Genomic DNA, 14,741 nt, shown 5'->3' on the forward strand with positions numbered 1-14,741 from the left:
GTGTGCAATCGAAAGCGTCGCTGTGGTCGGCCTACCACGATTGGCCGAACGCTGACTACGACGTCAGAAAAGGATTTCTCATCGACGGAAATAAGAGGAATGTATAAACTTCAATTTTGACGGTGTTGGCAAAGTTGGTTTCAGAGCGCTATGATATCAAGCTTCCAACATCTCATTACAAACGCCACCGAACTTGTTGTTCGCAAGGTCATGACGTCACGAGAGGAAACCAAGCGAGGACGCCACCGTAACATCTCGCCGCTAATTGCACGCGCTGCCCACACGAAGGACACGCGCTTGGCGGCCCAAAGATCCCAGTATGACATCAGGACTGGTCGGATGCTTTTCGTGTTTTCTCGCGTTTGGTTTCATCTTCGGGGAAAACGAACGTGATATTCAGATTCGCGGGATAAATATATACGCCAAAATTCAGATTTACCTCGTTTTTTTGTTTTTTTGTTTTTTTAAGAAGTGTTTTAGTTTTTGTTTCAGTTGTATTGAAAGAAACGCATGTGTATAGCCGAGGCTCTAAAAGTGTCATGACATGAAAATTCAAGAAGGTAGATTGTTTCTGATTGAAACCATACAAAGAATATTTAGAGACGCAGTAACACTTATCATATACATGATACAGAACGCGTGGAGTTTGTAGCGGACATGATGAGAGAATTATCCACGCACCGTCCTCAAGCATGTTGGAAGCACGTATATATACACTTGGAACATGTCTTTGGGCAGTTCGTGTATGACCAATAAAACACGGACATCATATGAGGAAGTCTCAAACCGTGTCTGCAGGCTGCCATTGGTATGGTGTCACCGTGACCACGCTGCTCTCATGAGTGTTAAAAAGTTAAAAAAATTTTTACCTGCCAAAAGAAGATATTATTTGGGCACAGTCTCCGTTTCCGTCTACGTGTGCTACGAATACAGCAACTTTGTTCGTAGAAGAAGTAATGAGGAAATGGCGTGCCCTTGATGATACGATTGTGATTATAAAATACAATTTTTAATGAACCAATAATGGCGACCTCTCCGGTCGCCTGGAACCCCGACAACTACTATCGTTCTCTGGAAAGTTCATTAGCTAAACCTACACCACTTCCCGAATCCAACAACAGTTTTGCAACGTTGGAAAGCATCAGAATGATTCAGAATCACTGCGGAGTTGATACTCGGGAAGATAAGACTGGTATTTGGGGAGAAACAGACCGTGGCATTTGAGACAGGGGAACTGCCGCGGGGACAAACGTGCTACAATCGCATACCCTTCCAAGGTCGTCGCTTAACCGCGTGCGCCCAAGAAACCTTTCTTTTCTTCTTTTTAGTGTGTGTGTGTGTGGGGGGGGGGGGGAGGGGGGGGAGGGGAGGTGGTGTAGGCGCTGATAATCTTCCTCCTTTGTGGCTTTTGACAGACGCACAACGAGACTGGCAGAACAAGCGCATGATTCATTTCTCTCGATGGGGGCGTTCTGTCTGTGTATGCGAACATGATTTTTTCCCCTTTTAGTAGTTACTTGTTCTTGCCTTGACTCGGGTCCCAGTGGGTGCGTTGTCATTGTATGCCCACTATTTTTTTTTTTTTTTTTTTAGTTTATGGTAGTTTTTGTGCTGAGGGGTATCAAGGTAGACGAAAAGAAAAAAAAAATTATGTTTGTCCTTTGTCCCTCTTGTTCCCCTTCTCCAGGGATTACTTTCGTCATTCTTGTCCAGCTCGTTTGCACCTTTGCATTTAATTGCATTATGAGTATAACCTTAAATTGCAAGCTTCACCCTTGTTGGTGTTCGACTGGTGGCGGCTGATAAAACCCGTTTGCTCTACTGTCGTCTAACCCCTAGTTAGCTCAGTTGGTAGAGCGCTCCACTTGTAATGGAGAGGTCCCGGGTTCGATACCCGGACCAGGCGGATTTTTTCGGTCGCTCACCAGTCACCTAGCTGTGTTTGGAGATTTATGTTTGTCCTTTGTCCCTCTTGTTCCCCTTCTCCAGGGATTACTTTCGTCATTCTTGTCCAGCTCGCTTGCACCTTTGCATTTAATTGCATTATAAGTATAACCTTAAATTGCAAGCTTCACCCTTGTTGGTGTTCAACTGGTGGCGGCTGATAAAATCCGTTTGCTCTACTGTCGTCTAACTCCTAGTTAGCTCAGTTGGTATAGCGCTCCACTTGTAATGGAGAGGTCCCGGGTTCGATACCCGTACCAGGCGGATGAAAAGAGGCCACAAGGAGGCGACGTCTCAAACACAGCTAAGGATTTTATTCCATCGTATGCACTTTTATACACACCACGTCCACACACCAACAACCAAGTCGACCAATGACAACATAACACCCGGAATACACTAAGCCAAACATAGGCCCAAAGCATTACAAGAGAAACATCTTTCAGCCAGACAAAAGGACAAGATAAGCCTCCGACTACACAAAGCTGTGTTTGAGACGTCGCCTCCTTGTGGCCTTTTTTCTTCTCGTCCCTTTTCCGAAATACCCCAGTCTCGGGTTAAACAAAACTATGGTTAACTTCCACCAGCTCGCTTGCACCCTTACAATTTTTTCACTATCAATCCCAGAAGCAGGCTTATTCCATTTTTCGTATGGACCCACGTTTTCCCCACCACCGACTACGCTACTGGTACAAGCGTACACGATTTTGGACATTTTGGGACGCCGCCTTGCCGTCCTACAGGCAGACATGGCGTTCTTCGGGATCTCTCTGAGAAAGCGTCACGTGGACCCTGGGCTCTTCGGGCATCTTTCGGCGACCCGGATTCCCTGGAGCTGCAAAAAGAAGATCATCAAGGCGTACAGGGATGCCACAAGTGCCAGGGTGCTTGAGCTGAACAGGGCATCGGTTCGGCTTTGGACGATTCTACTCGGAGAGGGTTACAGGAACCACCAGAGGTTTCAACTGTGGGACACAGGAAGAAGACAGCATTTTGAACGAAACTGGTATGTGCGACGAAGATTAGTGTTGGACGCTGTAAAAAGGTCGAATGTTGGGTTTGGAAATAGTTGTAGTTTTGTGAATGGTGACCAATCCGCTGGGGCTCGGAGGTGCGGTATTGTGAATCCTTGTAAAGTCGCATTTACAGAGAGGACGGAGGAATTGTTGAGAGGAGGACCGAAGTTTTGTGTAAATGTAAAACCGTCGAGAGTAGATGTTTTTTCCGCGATCCAGACAATTGCTAGAAAAGTAGGGTTAGACGAAAGGGTTGCTTTTGTGGACTACGCGGTCAGTAGAATGGAAAGAGTTGTGGATGATTCGTATAAAAAAGACAGGAGGAATTTTCAGGCTATCACGGAAGTAAGAAAGGACTTTAAATCTAGATCACTGGAATTGTTACAGACCGATAAGAGCGGTATGTTTGCCGTCCTTCCATTGGCGGTTTTTGAAAAAAAGTCAACAGAGGCATTGGACTCGGTATTCATGGCATGGCAAGGCAAGTTGGGAAAATTAAGGAAGGACATCTCAGCTACACTTAAAGACGAGGGTTTAGAGACCTTAGCCAGGAAAGTCCTGAATCAGCCGAGAAGCACTTTAAGTTTAAAATTCTTCTTAAAGGACCACAAGCCGGAAATGCCGTTCCGCACGGTTATTAATGAGAACGGAACGTGGCAAAGCATGGTTTCGAAGTTTCTTCAAAAAGGTTTAGACTTCCCTAGATTGGAAAACAGTCTTTCGTTAAGAAACTCAGACGATTTTGTTCAGATTTTAGATGCTCACCATGGGAGGCAATGCTCGTTGATCTCGATGGACATTAAAGATCTGTACTATTCTCTTGAAAAACAGCTGTTGATGAGTAGGGTTAGAGAGGCTTTGGAGCGTAATTTGGTAAAATTTCAATCAGGTACGGGGATTCCGGTAGATAGTTTTTTAGCGATCCTGGATCTTTATCTTAAAGCCACGGTAGTGGAGTTCAAGGAACGCATGTGGATTCAAAAGAAGGGTGTGTGTATTGGGTCTGCGGTGGCACCTATTTTGGCAGAAATTTATTTAAACTCTTTGGATAACGCGATCTCGGAAAGGCTGGCAGTTTGGGGGTCGGGTGAAGTTTTAGTAAGAAGGTATGTTGATGACATTGTGGTCATGAGCTTTCATGGGAAGGATACGGGAGCAATAGAGAGTCTGGTGAGAGCCTCAGCACCGGAACTTACCTTTACTGTTGAAGGGCCAGACAGAGGAGTTTTGCAGTTTTCAGATGTACGTATTCACGTGCAAGAAGGAGTGTGCTGGGAGTACGGAAAAGAATCGGCAAAGCCAGTTTTAAGTAGAAGAAGCTGCCATTCAAAGACTGTGAAGGCTGGGGTGGTCAAATCAATAATCGGAAACGCTCTAAAGAAGTCATGTCTTCATTATGTAGGCCAAGCCCTCAAAAGGCAGTGGGTGAGGTTAGAGGATGCGGGTTATGATAAAGTTTTCATCACGAGGCAGCTCTCCCCAAGTTTCGGCAAGAGAAATGGAACAACGAGAGAAAGAAGTAAAAAGGTTGCCGTAGTCCCGTACTACCACAGTGTTTCGCACAACCTTAAAGCGAGTGCTCACAGATTTGGAGTTGACGTAGTGTTTTCAGCTGATTACAAATTAAACAGGATGACTCTGTTCTTTGCACCTCCAAAGGAATGCAGAAGGCAACATCAGGACAGGTCAGTGGCTTGCAAAGGAGGTGTAGTCTATGAGATACCCTTAGCATGTGGTTTTAGATATGTGGGGCAAACTTCGCGGTGCGTGAATGACAGACTGACCGAGCATAAAAGAAATGTAAAAAACGGGGCACCGAACTCGGAGATCGCCAAGCACGTGTCTGAGTGCAACAATTGTAAGGTGTTTTGGTCGGAAACGGAGGTAATACATCGAGAGGAAAATGAGATAAAAAGGGTAGTGAAGGAAACAGTCCGAATTAAGTCGATGGGAAATTGTATTAGCCAGCCATCAATGCATCTAGGAGAAAGCTCAAGAAAATTCCTCAAGATGTAAACCCCCCGTTTTTTGTTTTTTGTTTTTTTGTTTTGTTTTGTTTTTTTTTTGTTTTTTTTTAGCTATCCAGCACTTTGTGCGCTGCCTACAAAGATGCAGTACAGGTGCAGGACATATTGTTTGTTCTGGTATTCCTTGTTACTTCTTTCAAGTGTGTAGTTGAGGCTGGAACTTTTGCATTCTCCCCTTTGTGTATTTTGGTTCATGGTCACCCTCTTCCGCTTTCCTTTAATGTGTAGCGCGGGTTAAAATGACCGGTTGCCGTTTTTTTTTTTTTTTTTTTTTTTTTTTTTTACGGTGACTATGTATTGGCTAGTTTAATGGTTTGTTGCTTGGCTTTGTGTAATTAGGTCTTGTATGCCCTCTTTCCCTTTGGTTCCGTGTGTTTGCGGGTTTGAAAAAACCTTTTAACGGTTCTTTGTTGACTTTGTGTAGTCGGAGGCTTATCTTGTCCTTTTGTCTGGCTGAAAGATGTTTCTTTTGTAATGCTTTGGGCCTATGTTTGGCTTAGTGTATTCCGGGTGTTATGTTGTCATTGGTCGACTTGGTTGGTGGTGTGTGGACGTGGTGTGTATAAAAGTGCATACGATAGAATAAAATCCTTAGCTGTGTTTGAGACGTCGCCTCCTTGTGGCCTCTTTTCTTCTCGTCCCTTTTCCGAAATACCCCAGTCTCGGGTTAAACAAAACTATGGTTAACTTCCACCAGCTCGCTTGCACCCTTACAGTTTTTTCATTACCAAAGGTGCAGGATTGAAAGCGTAACCCAAGCACTTGAAGAGAAGGGGAAGACGGAGCTCTCTTTTTATCGGGACTCTCTTTTATGGGTCTCCACGTCGCGAGTGTCTTACATTATCAACTTTCATTTATTTCTCGCTCGTGGCTTCCAAGTACTGCGCGCAACTATTGAGATTGGGTATAGTCATAGCTGATTAACACGGTGCATATTCTAACACACAATAGTTTTGCGAAATCAAGGTTTCGCTGAAATGGATAACTCACACGTACAGTTCGACGCGCAATACCTTTCACGTATTGACTCGCGAGAGATGCTCCCAACACGGCTGAGTCTGGTGGTGTTCCAGACCTAACGTCTACATTTTGTTGCCTTACCTGTTACTATTTCGCGCGCAATTTCGAAATGAAAGCGCATGATGAAAGTGAAGCTTGTTTTCCAAAATTTCACGCCAGCTCGTTGTCTTCGCTGGTACTTTGAGCGTTTCCCAGCGATGCAGACCGTTCAACAAGAAGAAAGCGTACGATGGCATCATTCGATCGTACACTCATTACTTCTATAACACCGAGCCGTCTCGTACCCTTTTGTTTTTCTTTCATGGTACTAATTTCTTTTGCGCATTACGGCTGTTACGACGCTAAGTCTGGCTGCACCCTCGAATTTGAACTTAGCTTAGATCAGGGAAGGACCAGTTTAAATCAGGAAAATATAATTAACACTGTAGCAGAGTAAATCCATCGGTAACCGGACAAAAGCTCACCGGACAAAAGCTCACCGGACAGAAGCTCACCGGACAAAAGCTCACCCGTTTTTTGACAGACCCGGACAAAAGCTCACCCGCTTTTTAACAGACCCGGACAAAAGCTCACCTCGATTTCTTTATTTTTTTTTTTTTACTATCCGGGCGAAACACGGGCTGAAATAAAGTGCGGACGCAATGGACATTGGACCATTTTTAGGAGAACTTGTACCTCATCCACCATTGAGTTGAGAATTTTTTTTAAATACTTTGAAAGAACTGGAGTTCGGCGTTTTGAAAAAGTTCAAGACAGATGACCAATTTAAAAAAATTGTGCGGGATTTTAGATAGGCTCGGGGTCCTTCCACCACAGCTTGTTCCAGAAGAACTGACCACCAGGGAAAAGTCTACCGGTGACATCGCTACCTACTGGACTATTTTGATTGCACGTATTTACACGGCCGCTTACGTTATGCTTCTGTTCCATCTGTGGCGGCACCCAGAGCAAATTCTTCCCTTCGCCTGACTCTGCGCCGACGGCGACCGGAGTTTCCCCCGGTACGGTGGAATATGTACGACACCACTCTTCAAGATAAAGATCGGATGAGCAACACCTGCGAAAGATAGAGTACCAGGTTCCAGAAGCTCGTCGGCCACGCCCATCCAAGCTTCTTGAGGCTGATTGAATGCCTACAGCAAAATCAGGCGCTCGTTGCCACGGCATTGACAAAAGCCCGGAGAGGTGAGCCCACCGTAAAGCGGGTGCGAAAAATTACTCTGCACCTGCAGAATCGTCTTAGAAATATTGGCGAGGGCTTGCATGTGCATCGAGATCTACCAAGACTGCTGGAGCTAGTGGGGCACTGCATTCGCTTCTAACCAATCGATAAATAAACTTGTTTCTACTCAAATCAACAAACCATGCGCCTGTCAGATTTAATTTATCGTTGCCTTTTTGTGTCGCACGCATGCACCTAAGTTGTCCGCACTCGTGTTAAGACCAACATGAAATTTTCTCGTGGTGAGCTTTTGTCCGGGTCTGCGAAAATATGGGTGAGCTTTTGTCCGGGTCTGTGAAAAAATGGGTGAGCTTTTGTCCGGTGAGCTTTTGTCCGGTGAGCTTCTGTCCGGTGAGCTTTTGTCCGGTGAGCTTTTGTCCGGGATTCAATCCATCATATCGATCGGAAATACGATTTGACACATTCCATCTGAACACATACTGTGCACAGCGATGGCAGTAGAAAGTCAGCGTGCAAAACGCAGCCCACACTAGGCTACCATAACATCTAAGCGATTTTTGCATAGCACCGAGCACGGAAAAGAGAAAACAAATATTCATTCACATAAACGAAGCAAATTTTTTTAAAGCCCGGACACTCCGTACGTCCAACCTAGCTAAGGGTTATCAATAGACTCGACCATGTCATTTGTCGAAACAGATAAAAGACGTTCTCTGTGTCTGTTCCTTCTACTGAAAGTTCTTCCGATTTCTTCCACCGCAGTCTCAGGTGTAATACGACATGATTAGATAAAAGACGTTGGCAAATATGACTAGACTGAATAATAATAATACTTTATTTGCATATATTTTAGGTGATCCAGGCCTGCAAGGGCCGCAGAAGGCAGAGTGCCCATACCAAAAGGCCTGCGAGCCCTAACGCACGTATTTTACCAACCGGGCCCTAACGCACGTATTTTACCAACCGACGGTCGCGCGCCTTCAATACCTTGGACACACTTTGGGAAGCAATACATATTCACATCGCCGCCCGAGGTCTTCATTGAACGTGTAGTGCTGACCAAAATAAAATGCTAACCTGACTCTCAATCGCTCGCCGCAAAGGACGATTTCGAAGAGGCGGTACTCTAAATCACTTGAGATAAAAAAAAAAAAAAAAAAAAACAAGCTATAGAAACGAGCGTCGTAGAAGGAGGACCGACATTTTTATTCCTACCTCCGAACAGAAACGAGCGCCACCCACTGCATCACACAGAGTAGAGGCCGGACTCGGCCACCGCGCGTATTATCACTGACGTTCGATGCTACGTCACTTGGCAGCAGCGACGGCAGTCGACACTTCTTCTAAAGAACACGCTCCTTCGCAGATTTCCTGGATCGCCTGCTTCGGGTTGATAATTCTACCCGTGTTTCAACGACAGTCCGGTGAGCGGCCGGACCCGTCTTGCAAGTCACCCAAGCCCCCAAGCCTGCGCTTGATCGGATACGTTCTCTTCAACGCGGCTGACTTCGCACCGGACATCTGCGTGTCTACGATTGGCTGCTCTACGTTCGTCAGCAGTATAAAAGAAGGAACTTTTTGCATCTTCCGTCACTTGGCAGCTGCGACGGCAGTCGACACTTCTTCTAAAGAACACGCTCCTTCGCAGGTTAGTTCTTTTTCATTTTTCAATACCCTAGTGTCTGACGAAGTTGCCGTCGCTGCTGCCACTAGTATTATTGGTTGTGTCAAAGTGTGATCCGCCGCAATGGCAAAGGATCTGACGCGGCTTTTTTCCGAACTCCGTGATGAATTGAAATCGGAATGGAAAGCAATGAGAGAAACGCTGGAGAGGGATTTCCGCACTGAGATCCGTGAGCTTCGTTCAGAGATACGGGAAATGAAGTCAAGCATGGACTTCATAAATGCCGAATTCGAAGGCATCAAGAATAAGCTTACTAGCGGAGCCGCGGTAGACAACGCCTTAAAAACCGAAAATGAAGAGCTGCGGCAAAGATGTATGGCGCTTGAGAGGGAAGTTAAAGAAAACCGTAGGACCATTGTGCAATGTGAACAACACTCTCGAGCATACAATCTCGAAATTAAGGGAATAATGTTGAATGAAAACGAGAACCTCTACGAGACACTACGTAGGCTCGGCGATGAAATTAGCGAGCCGATCGACAATTCAGACGTCGAGATCTGTCATAGAGTTCGCACACGAGAATTGAGCAATCAAAACATAATAGTACAGTTCGTACGTCGTGAAAAAACGTGATAAGGTTCTTGCAAAGGCCCGACCAAAGCGACTTAAGAACACAGACCTGGGATTCTCCACTAACGACCCTGTTTTTATTAATGAGCACCTGTGTCCGACCCTAAAAAGACTGCTTGGTAAGGCCACTGCAAAAAAGCGCATCGCCGGGTGGAAGTATGTGTGGGTACGTAACGGCAAGATTATGGCCCGTAAATCTGAAAACACAGATATTGTCTCTATCGAACATGAGGACGATCTCGTTAAGATCTGCTAAGACAAGAAATCTGAGTAAAGACTTGTGTACGCTTTTTATTTTCCTGAAATGGCAGTTAATCTGTTTCTGCCCCAGGGATATCGGCAGTGATAGTGATAAATCAACACGCAAGCTTTTGAAATTGTTTCATTTAAATGTTAGATCAGCCAGATCTAAGCTGGACGAGCTTACGTTTCTTTTTCAATCTTTTGAATGCTCATTTGACGTGATAATGTTCACTGAAACTTGGTATCGAGATGACTCCGATTTTTTTGTTCTTTCCCAATATACTCACTTTTATCAAAACCGCGTTTGTGGACGTGGTGGTGGTATTTCGATACTGACTGCTAGTGATGACTATGAAGTTGTTCCAGAATATACATGCCTAACAGATGACTATAAAATATTGTCTCTTAAACAAAACAAATTCATATTTTCTGTTGTTTATCGTCCACCCAGCGGAAATGTAAACCTTTTTCTTGCTTTTTTCGACAAACTGTTGTGTCACGCCAATGAATGCAAGTACTATCTTTTTGTTGGCGGTGACTTAAATATAAATTTGCTGCACGATACTCCAAGTGCGTCTGAGTTACTGCTACTACTAGCGGCAAATAACTTCTATAATGTTATAAACCACCCCACGCGCACTACATTGTCTACATCTACGTTAATTGATCTATTTATTACAAATTTTGATAAGGAAAAGGTCAGGGCTGGTGTAGTAAGTTCTAATATTAGCTATCATCTGCCCATATTTATGCTAGCCGATACAGCAAGAGAAGTATGTAAACGTAATTCAGATACTGTGACTGTTCAAAACATTACCCAAGCTACTCTAGATACATTTAGGCAGAAATTAATGACTACAGATTGGGACGATGTATTCCATTCTGATGACGTAGATAGCGCATACAACACGTTTATTAAAAAGTTTAAGCAGCTTTATTTTGACTGTTTCCCAGATAAAACCATTAAACTTGCCAGAAAGGGACGAAAGCCATGGATGACCCCTACACTTTTTAAAAAGACACGTAGAAAATATCAACTTTATCAAATATTTCTTGCTACCCGTGAAAAAACGGCACTTGAACAATTCAAAAAATATAGAAATCAATTAACTAGGGAAATTAGAAAGTCGAAAAAACTCTATTACTCTAATCTATTTGATGTGGAGTGCCTAAAGAAAGCAGATTTATTGTGGAAACGTATAAACAGTGTTCTTAATATGTCCTGTAAATCAAGCAAAATCGAAAACATAAACCATAACGGCGAAACATTGAGTGGTTTGAATTTGGCAAATGCATTTAACAGCTATTTCGTGAATATAGCAAATAGCTTTTACAATCCTAAAGCGTCAGATCACATTTCGTCAATTTCGGATTCACTATTTATCTACCCTACTGATGAAATTGAGGTTTGTTCTTCTATTTTGTCTCTTAATAATAATCACAGTCTTTATGCCGATGACTTGCAAATTAAACCTATCAAGTATGTGATAGATATTATTGCTCCCTGTCTAACATACATATTCAACCTCGCAATATCATCTGGCACTTTTCCCAAAAAAATGCAAACTGCAAAAGTTTTAGCGTTGTTTAAAGCAGGTAACAAAAATGAACTAGGGAACTACCGTCCTATATCTATACTTCCTGTGTTCTCAAAAAGTCTAGAAAAAATAATTCACTCTCGTGTTGTTAACTTTTGTGATAAGCACTCTATAATTACTGATTGTCAATTTGGATTTAGAAAGAATAGGTCAACCGAAACAGCGTTATTGGTTCAAAAAGAAGAAATACTTAAGAATTTCGAAGAAAAAACCTTAACGCTTGGGATATTTTTAGACTTCAGCAAAGAGTTTGACTGTATAAATCATTCCATCTTGTTAGATAAACTATATGCTTACGGCATTCGTGATCTTCCTCATGCTCTAATCAAATCTTATTTAGAATATCGTACCCAGTTTGTGCAAATTAATAATGAAAAATCAATTCCATTAACCATATCAGCTGGAGTGCCCCAAGGAAGTATTCTAGGACCACTTCTTTTTTTGTTGTATATTAATGATATTGTGAACATTGATTCAGACTGTAAATATATAATCTATGCGGATGACACGAGTATCGTTTTTTTCTGATATATCCGAAGAGGCCCTCATAAATAAAGCTAACGCATTTCTTTCAAAGTTAAAAGTATGGTATCAGTCCAATTGCTTGACTATAAATACTTCGAAAACAAAAGCAATGATGTTTCGCCCACGCGGCTCAAGTAACCGAGTTTACACTCCTCTTCATTTCGGGTCTTCATACATTGAATTTGTAAATAGCATAAAAACTCTCGGAGTCATTTTTTCCGAAGACATGCTCTGGACAAATCACGTAAAACATCTCTGCTCTAAATTAGGCAAAGTTGCAGGAATTATGAACAAGCATAGGCACGTTCTTCCATCCAGCGTAAAAAAGGTTTTCGACAATTCCTTATTTTATTCTCATTTATGTTACTGCGCCCTTATCTGGGGTAACACCTCTTACTCAAACTTGCATATAATACACTTATTGCAAAAAAAAGTGCTAAGAATAATAGGTAACGTTCCCTACATACATCATACGGATTCACTGTTCAAGTCATACAAGATTATTAATATTCACCAAATCTATAACTATCGTTTAACGATGGCGTATAAATATGCGGCATTAGGACGCTCAAATGTAATTCTTCAACTGTCTGATTTAAAAGAAAAAAGTGACTATTATTCATCGAGGAATCACCAGCCCTGGCAAATTCCGAAATGTAGAACAAAGTATGGAAAACAAAAAGTAAGTTATGCTTTACCGTCTATTCTGAACGAATATTTTGTTAAAAACATAGATATTGTGCAATTGTCCAACAGCCAAATATTCAATTTGTTCATTTGATTTTTTTCTTTTTTGACCAGTGTACTGTATGTACTCCGTCGTAGCTGCTGAATGGGGGGTCCGGAGCCTCGTCAAGCTGCATTTATGCAGCTTTTTCTTCGGCCTCCCATTCACCACTTGTATTTGTGGTGAAAAATAAAGTTCGTATCGTATCGTATCGTACCTCCGCCGGGAGAACACGACACATTTTGGGGATCTATTTCCCGCAGCGGATAACGCGGGCCTTTTCACACTTCGATACTGGCGCCATCTAGAAGTTGCTCGTTCAACCTGGATGGATGGATGAATACGGCTGAGCCCTTTGGATCGGGCGGTAGCTTACGCCACCTAGCCATTTTGTTTTACCATTTAAGCTTAGAATATTTAAATGTGAAATCTATATTCACTCCGCAGTGCAAAGAAAGTGAGGCTATGAAACCCCCTTGCCATCAGTGAATAAGAAAATACCTAGTTTTCTCTCGATTTCTGCCACCATTCACTTAATCTTTGCTTGGTAATCTCTACAGTCTTGAAATCCACCCTCCCTTCGCTGTCTCTAAAACCCAACGACTTTATTAAATCTATGTTGTCTTCGGTAGGCATAGGGTAGCAATACATATTCACATCGCCGCCCATCGCCTTTACAGTAGAGTATCAAGTGCTCAGCCGTCTCGTCGTCCTCTCCACAAGCAGTGCACACTGTATCAATTTCCTGGTACTTCACTCTGTATCATGATGGAACTTAACCCGAGACTGGGGTAGAAACAGAAACTTAAAAGTAGAAGGGACAGAGACAAGTGAAGAAGAGAACGTCTCTTCTTCACTCTTCTCTTCACTTGTCTCTGTCCCTTCTACTTTTAAGTTTCTGTTTCTACCCCAGTCTCGGGTTAAGTTCCATCATGGTAAATATCCACCAGCTCGCCTGCACTTTAACCGTTTTTTCACTCTGTATGTTCTGGTTCGCAGAACACCCGTCCTCGCCTCAAACAGCAATGAGCTTCCCCTAGAATTGCCATAAATGCTTTCTTTGGCAATAACACTTTTGTTTAATCTATAGCTTTCCAGAGCCGTCTTTGTCTGCATTCCCTCTAGCCACCGATCTCTTTCTGTGGCCTTAACTTTCTTCTTAACTGAGACTTGCTCTTCAGTATCTTCGCTATAGCCCAAAAACTTTCCTCTTAATTTCCTAGTGCGCTGTCTCCACTTTGTGTCTACACTTCTCATGTACAAATAGCTGAAAACCTTTCGTGCCCATTGCTCCCCATCCATTTGCATCAACCTATCCTCAAATTCTATCTTGCTTTACCACGTTACGATCCGCGCGCCATCTGGTGGCTGAAACGGACGAATAAATAGAGGTACCTACCTCTCTGCAAGCAACGTGGTGTCACCGACAGCAATGGGAACAAGGTATGTGTTAAAAGCAGGTAGGAAATCAGGTGTATCAAAATGGGTGGTGAAACGTTCCATTCTTCGATTTTTGGTTCGAAGATAACGCGAAAAAGCGCCGATGTCACGTTCGCACAAACAGCCTCGTGATGTGTACACTTGGCAGCGTGATCATAAGGATGCAATCTATGGAGCTATAGGGGGCGCTTTGAAAAACGCGCGCAGCGCCGCTAGCGGAGGAGCTGGCGTTCGACAGTGAGGCGCGTTCAGCAGCCTGCGGCGCCTTTTCGCATGCCAAGCTGTGGCGGCGGAAGCGCGCACGGACGAAGCTTCTGCTTTATGAGCCGGTACGCTGAGGGTGAGGTTGCATGAACGCTGGGGCAGAAGGGCATTTAGCTGTCCTCCACTTCTCTTATATTGAGTTTGAGTCGTTATTGTGGGTAATTTCTCTAGTTGCGGCCGAAAAAGGGGTTGGAGCAATTTTCCGAAAAGCAAGACGGCCGCCACCATAATTGCTCTGAGTGGGAAATTTATTTCGCTCGTCGCTGTAAACGTAGGACCGCTGGAACGGTGATATTGGTGGCGAGTGAGATGTTCACTAAGTTTGTGAACGAAGTGTGCCAAGTTTCATTAAGACAGCAGGTGTGAAAGTTATGTTTCTAACGAATAAAGAAATAAAGCTGCACGGGATATCCAATATTGGACCCAAAATGTCGTGTTATAGCGGGCTGTGCAAATTGCGGATTTGGGCACACAGGTGCTTGGACTGGACAGTAATATGA

At 43.5% G+C, this 14,741-nt stretch overlaps 1 protein-coding gene across 1 annotated transcript; it reads left to right on the forward strand.

The window, feature by feature from the left end:
• Positions 1 to 2,626: 2,626 nt before the first annotated feature.
• LOC115325367 lies at positions 2,627 to 4,976 on the forward strand. Its single transcript, XM_042290536.1, has one exon. The coding sequence runs from the start codon at positions 2,694 to 2,696 to the stop codon at positions 4,974 to 4,976; it is 2,283 nt and encodes a 760-aa protein (XP_042146470.1). The 5' UTR covers positions 2,627 to 2,693.
• Positions 4,977 to 14,741: the final 9,765 nt, after the last annotated feature.

The sequence above is a fragment of the Ixodes scapularis genome, unplaced genomic scaffold (assembly GCF_016920785.2).
Source record: "Ixodes scapularis isolate PalLabHiFi unplaced genomic scaffold, ASM1692078v2 PGA_scaffold1__304_contigs__length_218370807, whole genome shotgun sequence".
NCBI classification, from domain to species: Eukaryota; Metazoa; Arthropoda; class Arachnida; order Ixodida; family Ixodidae; genus Ixodes; species Ixodes scapularis.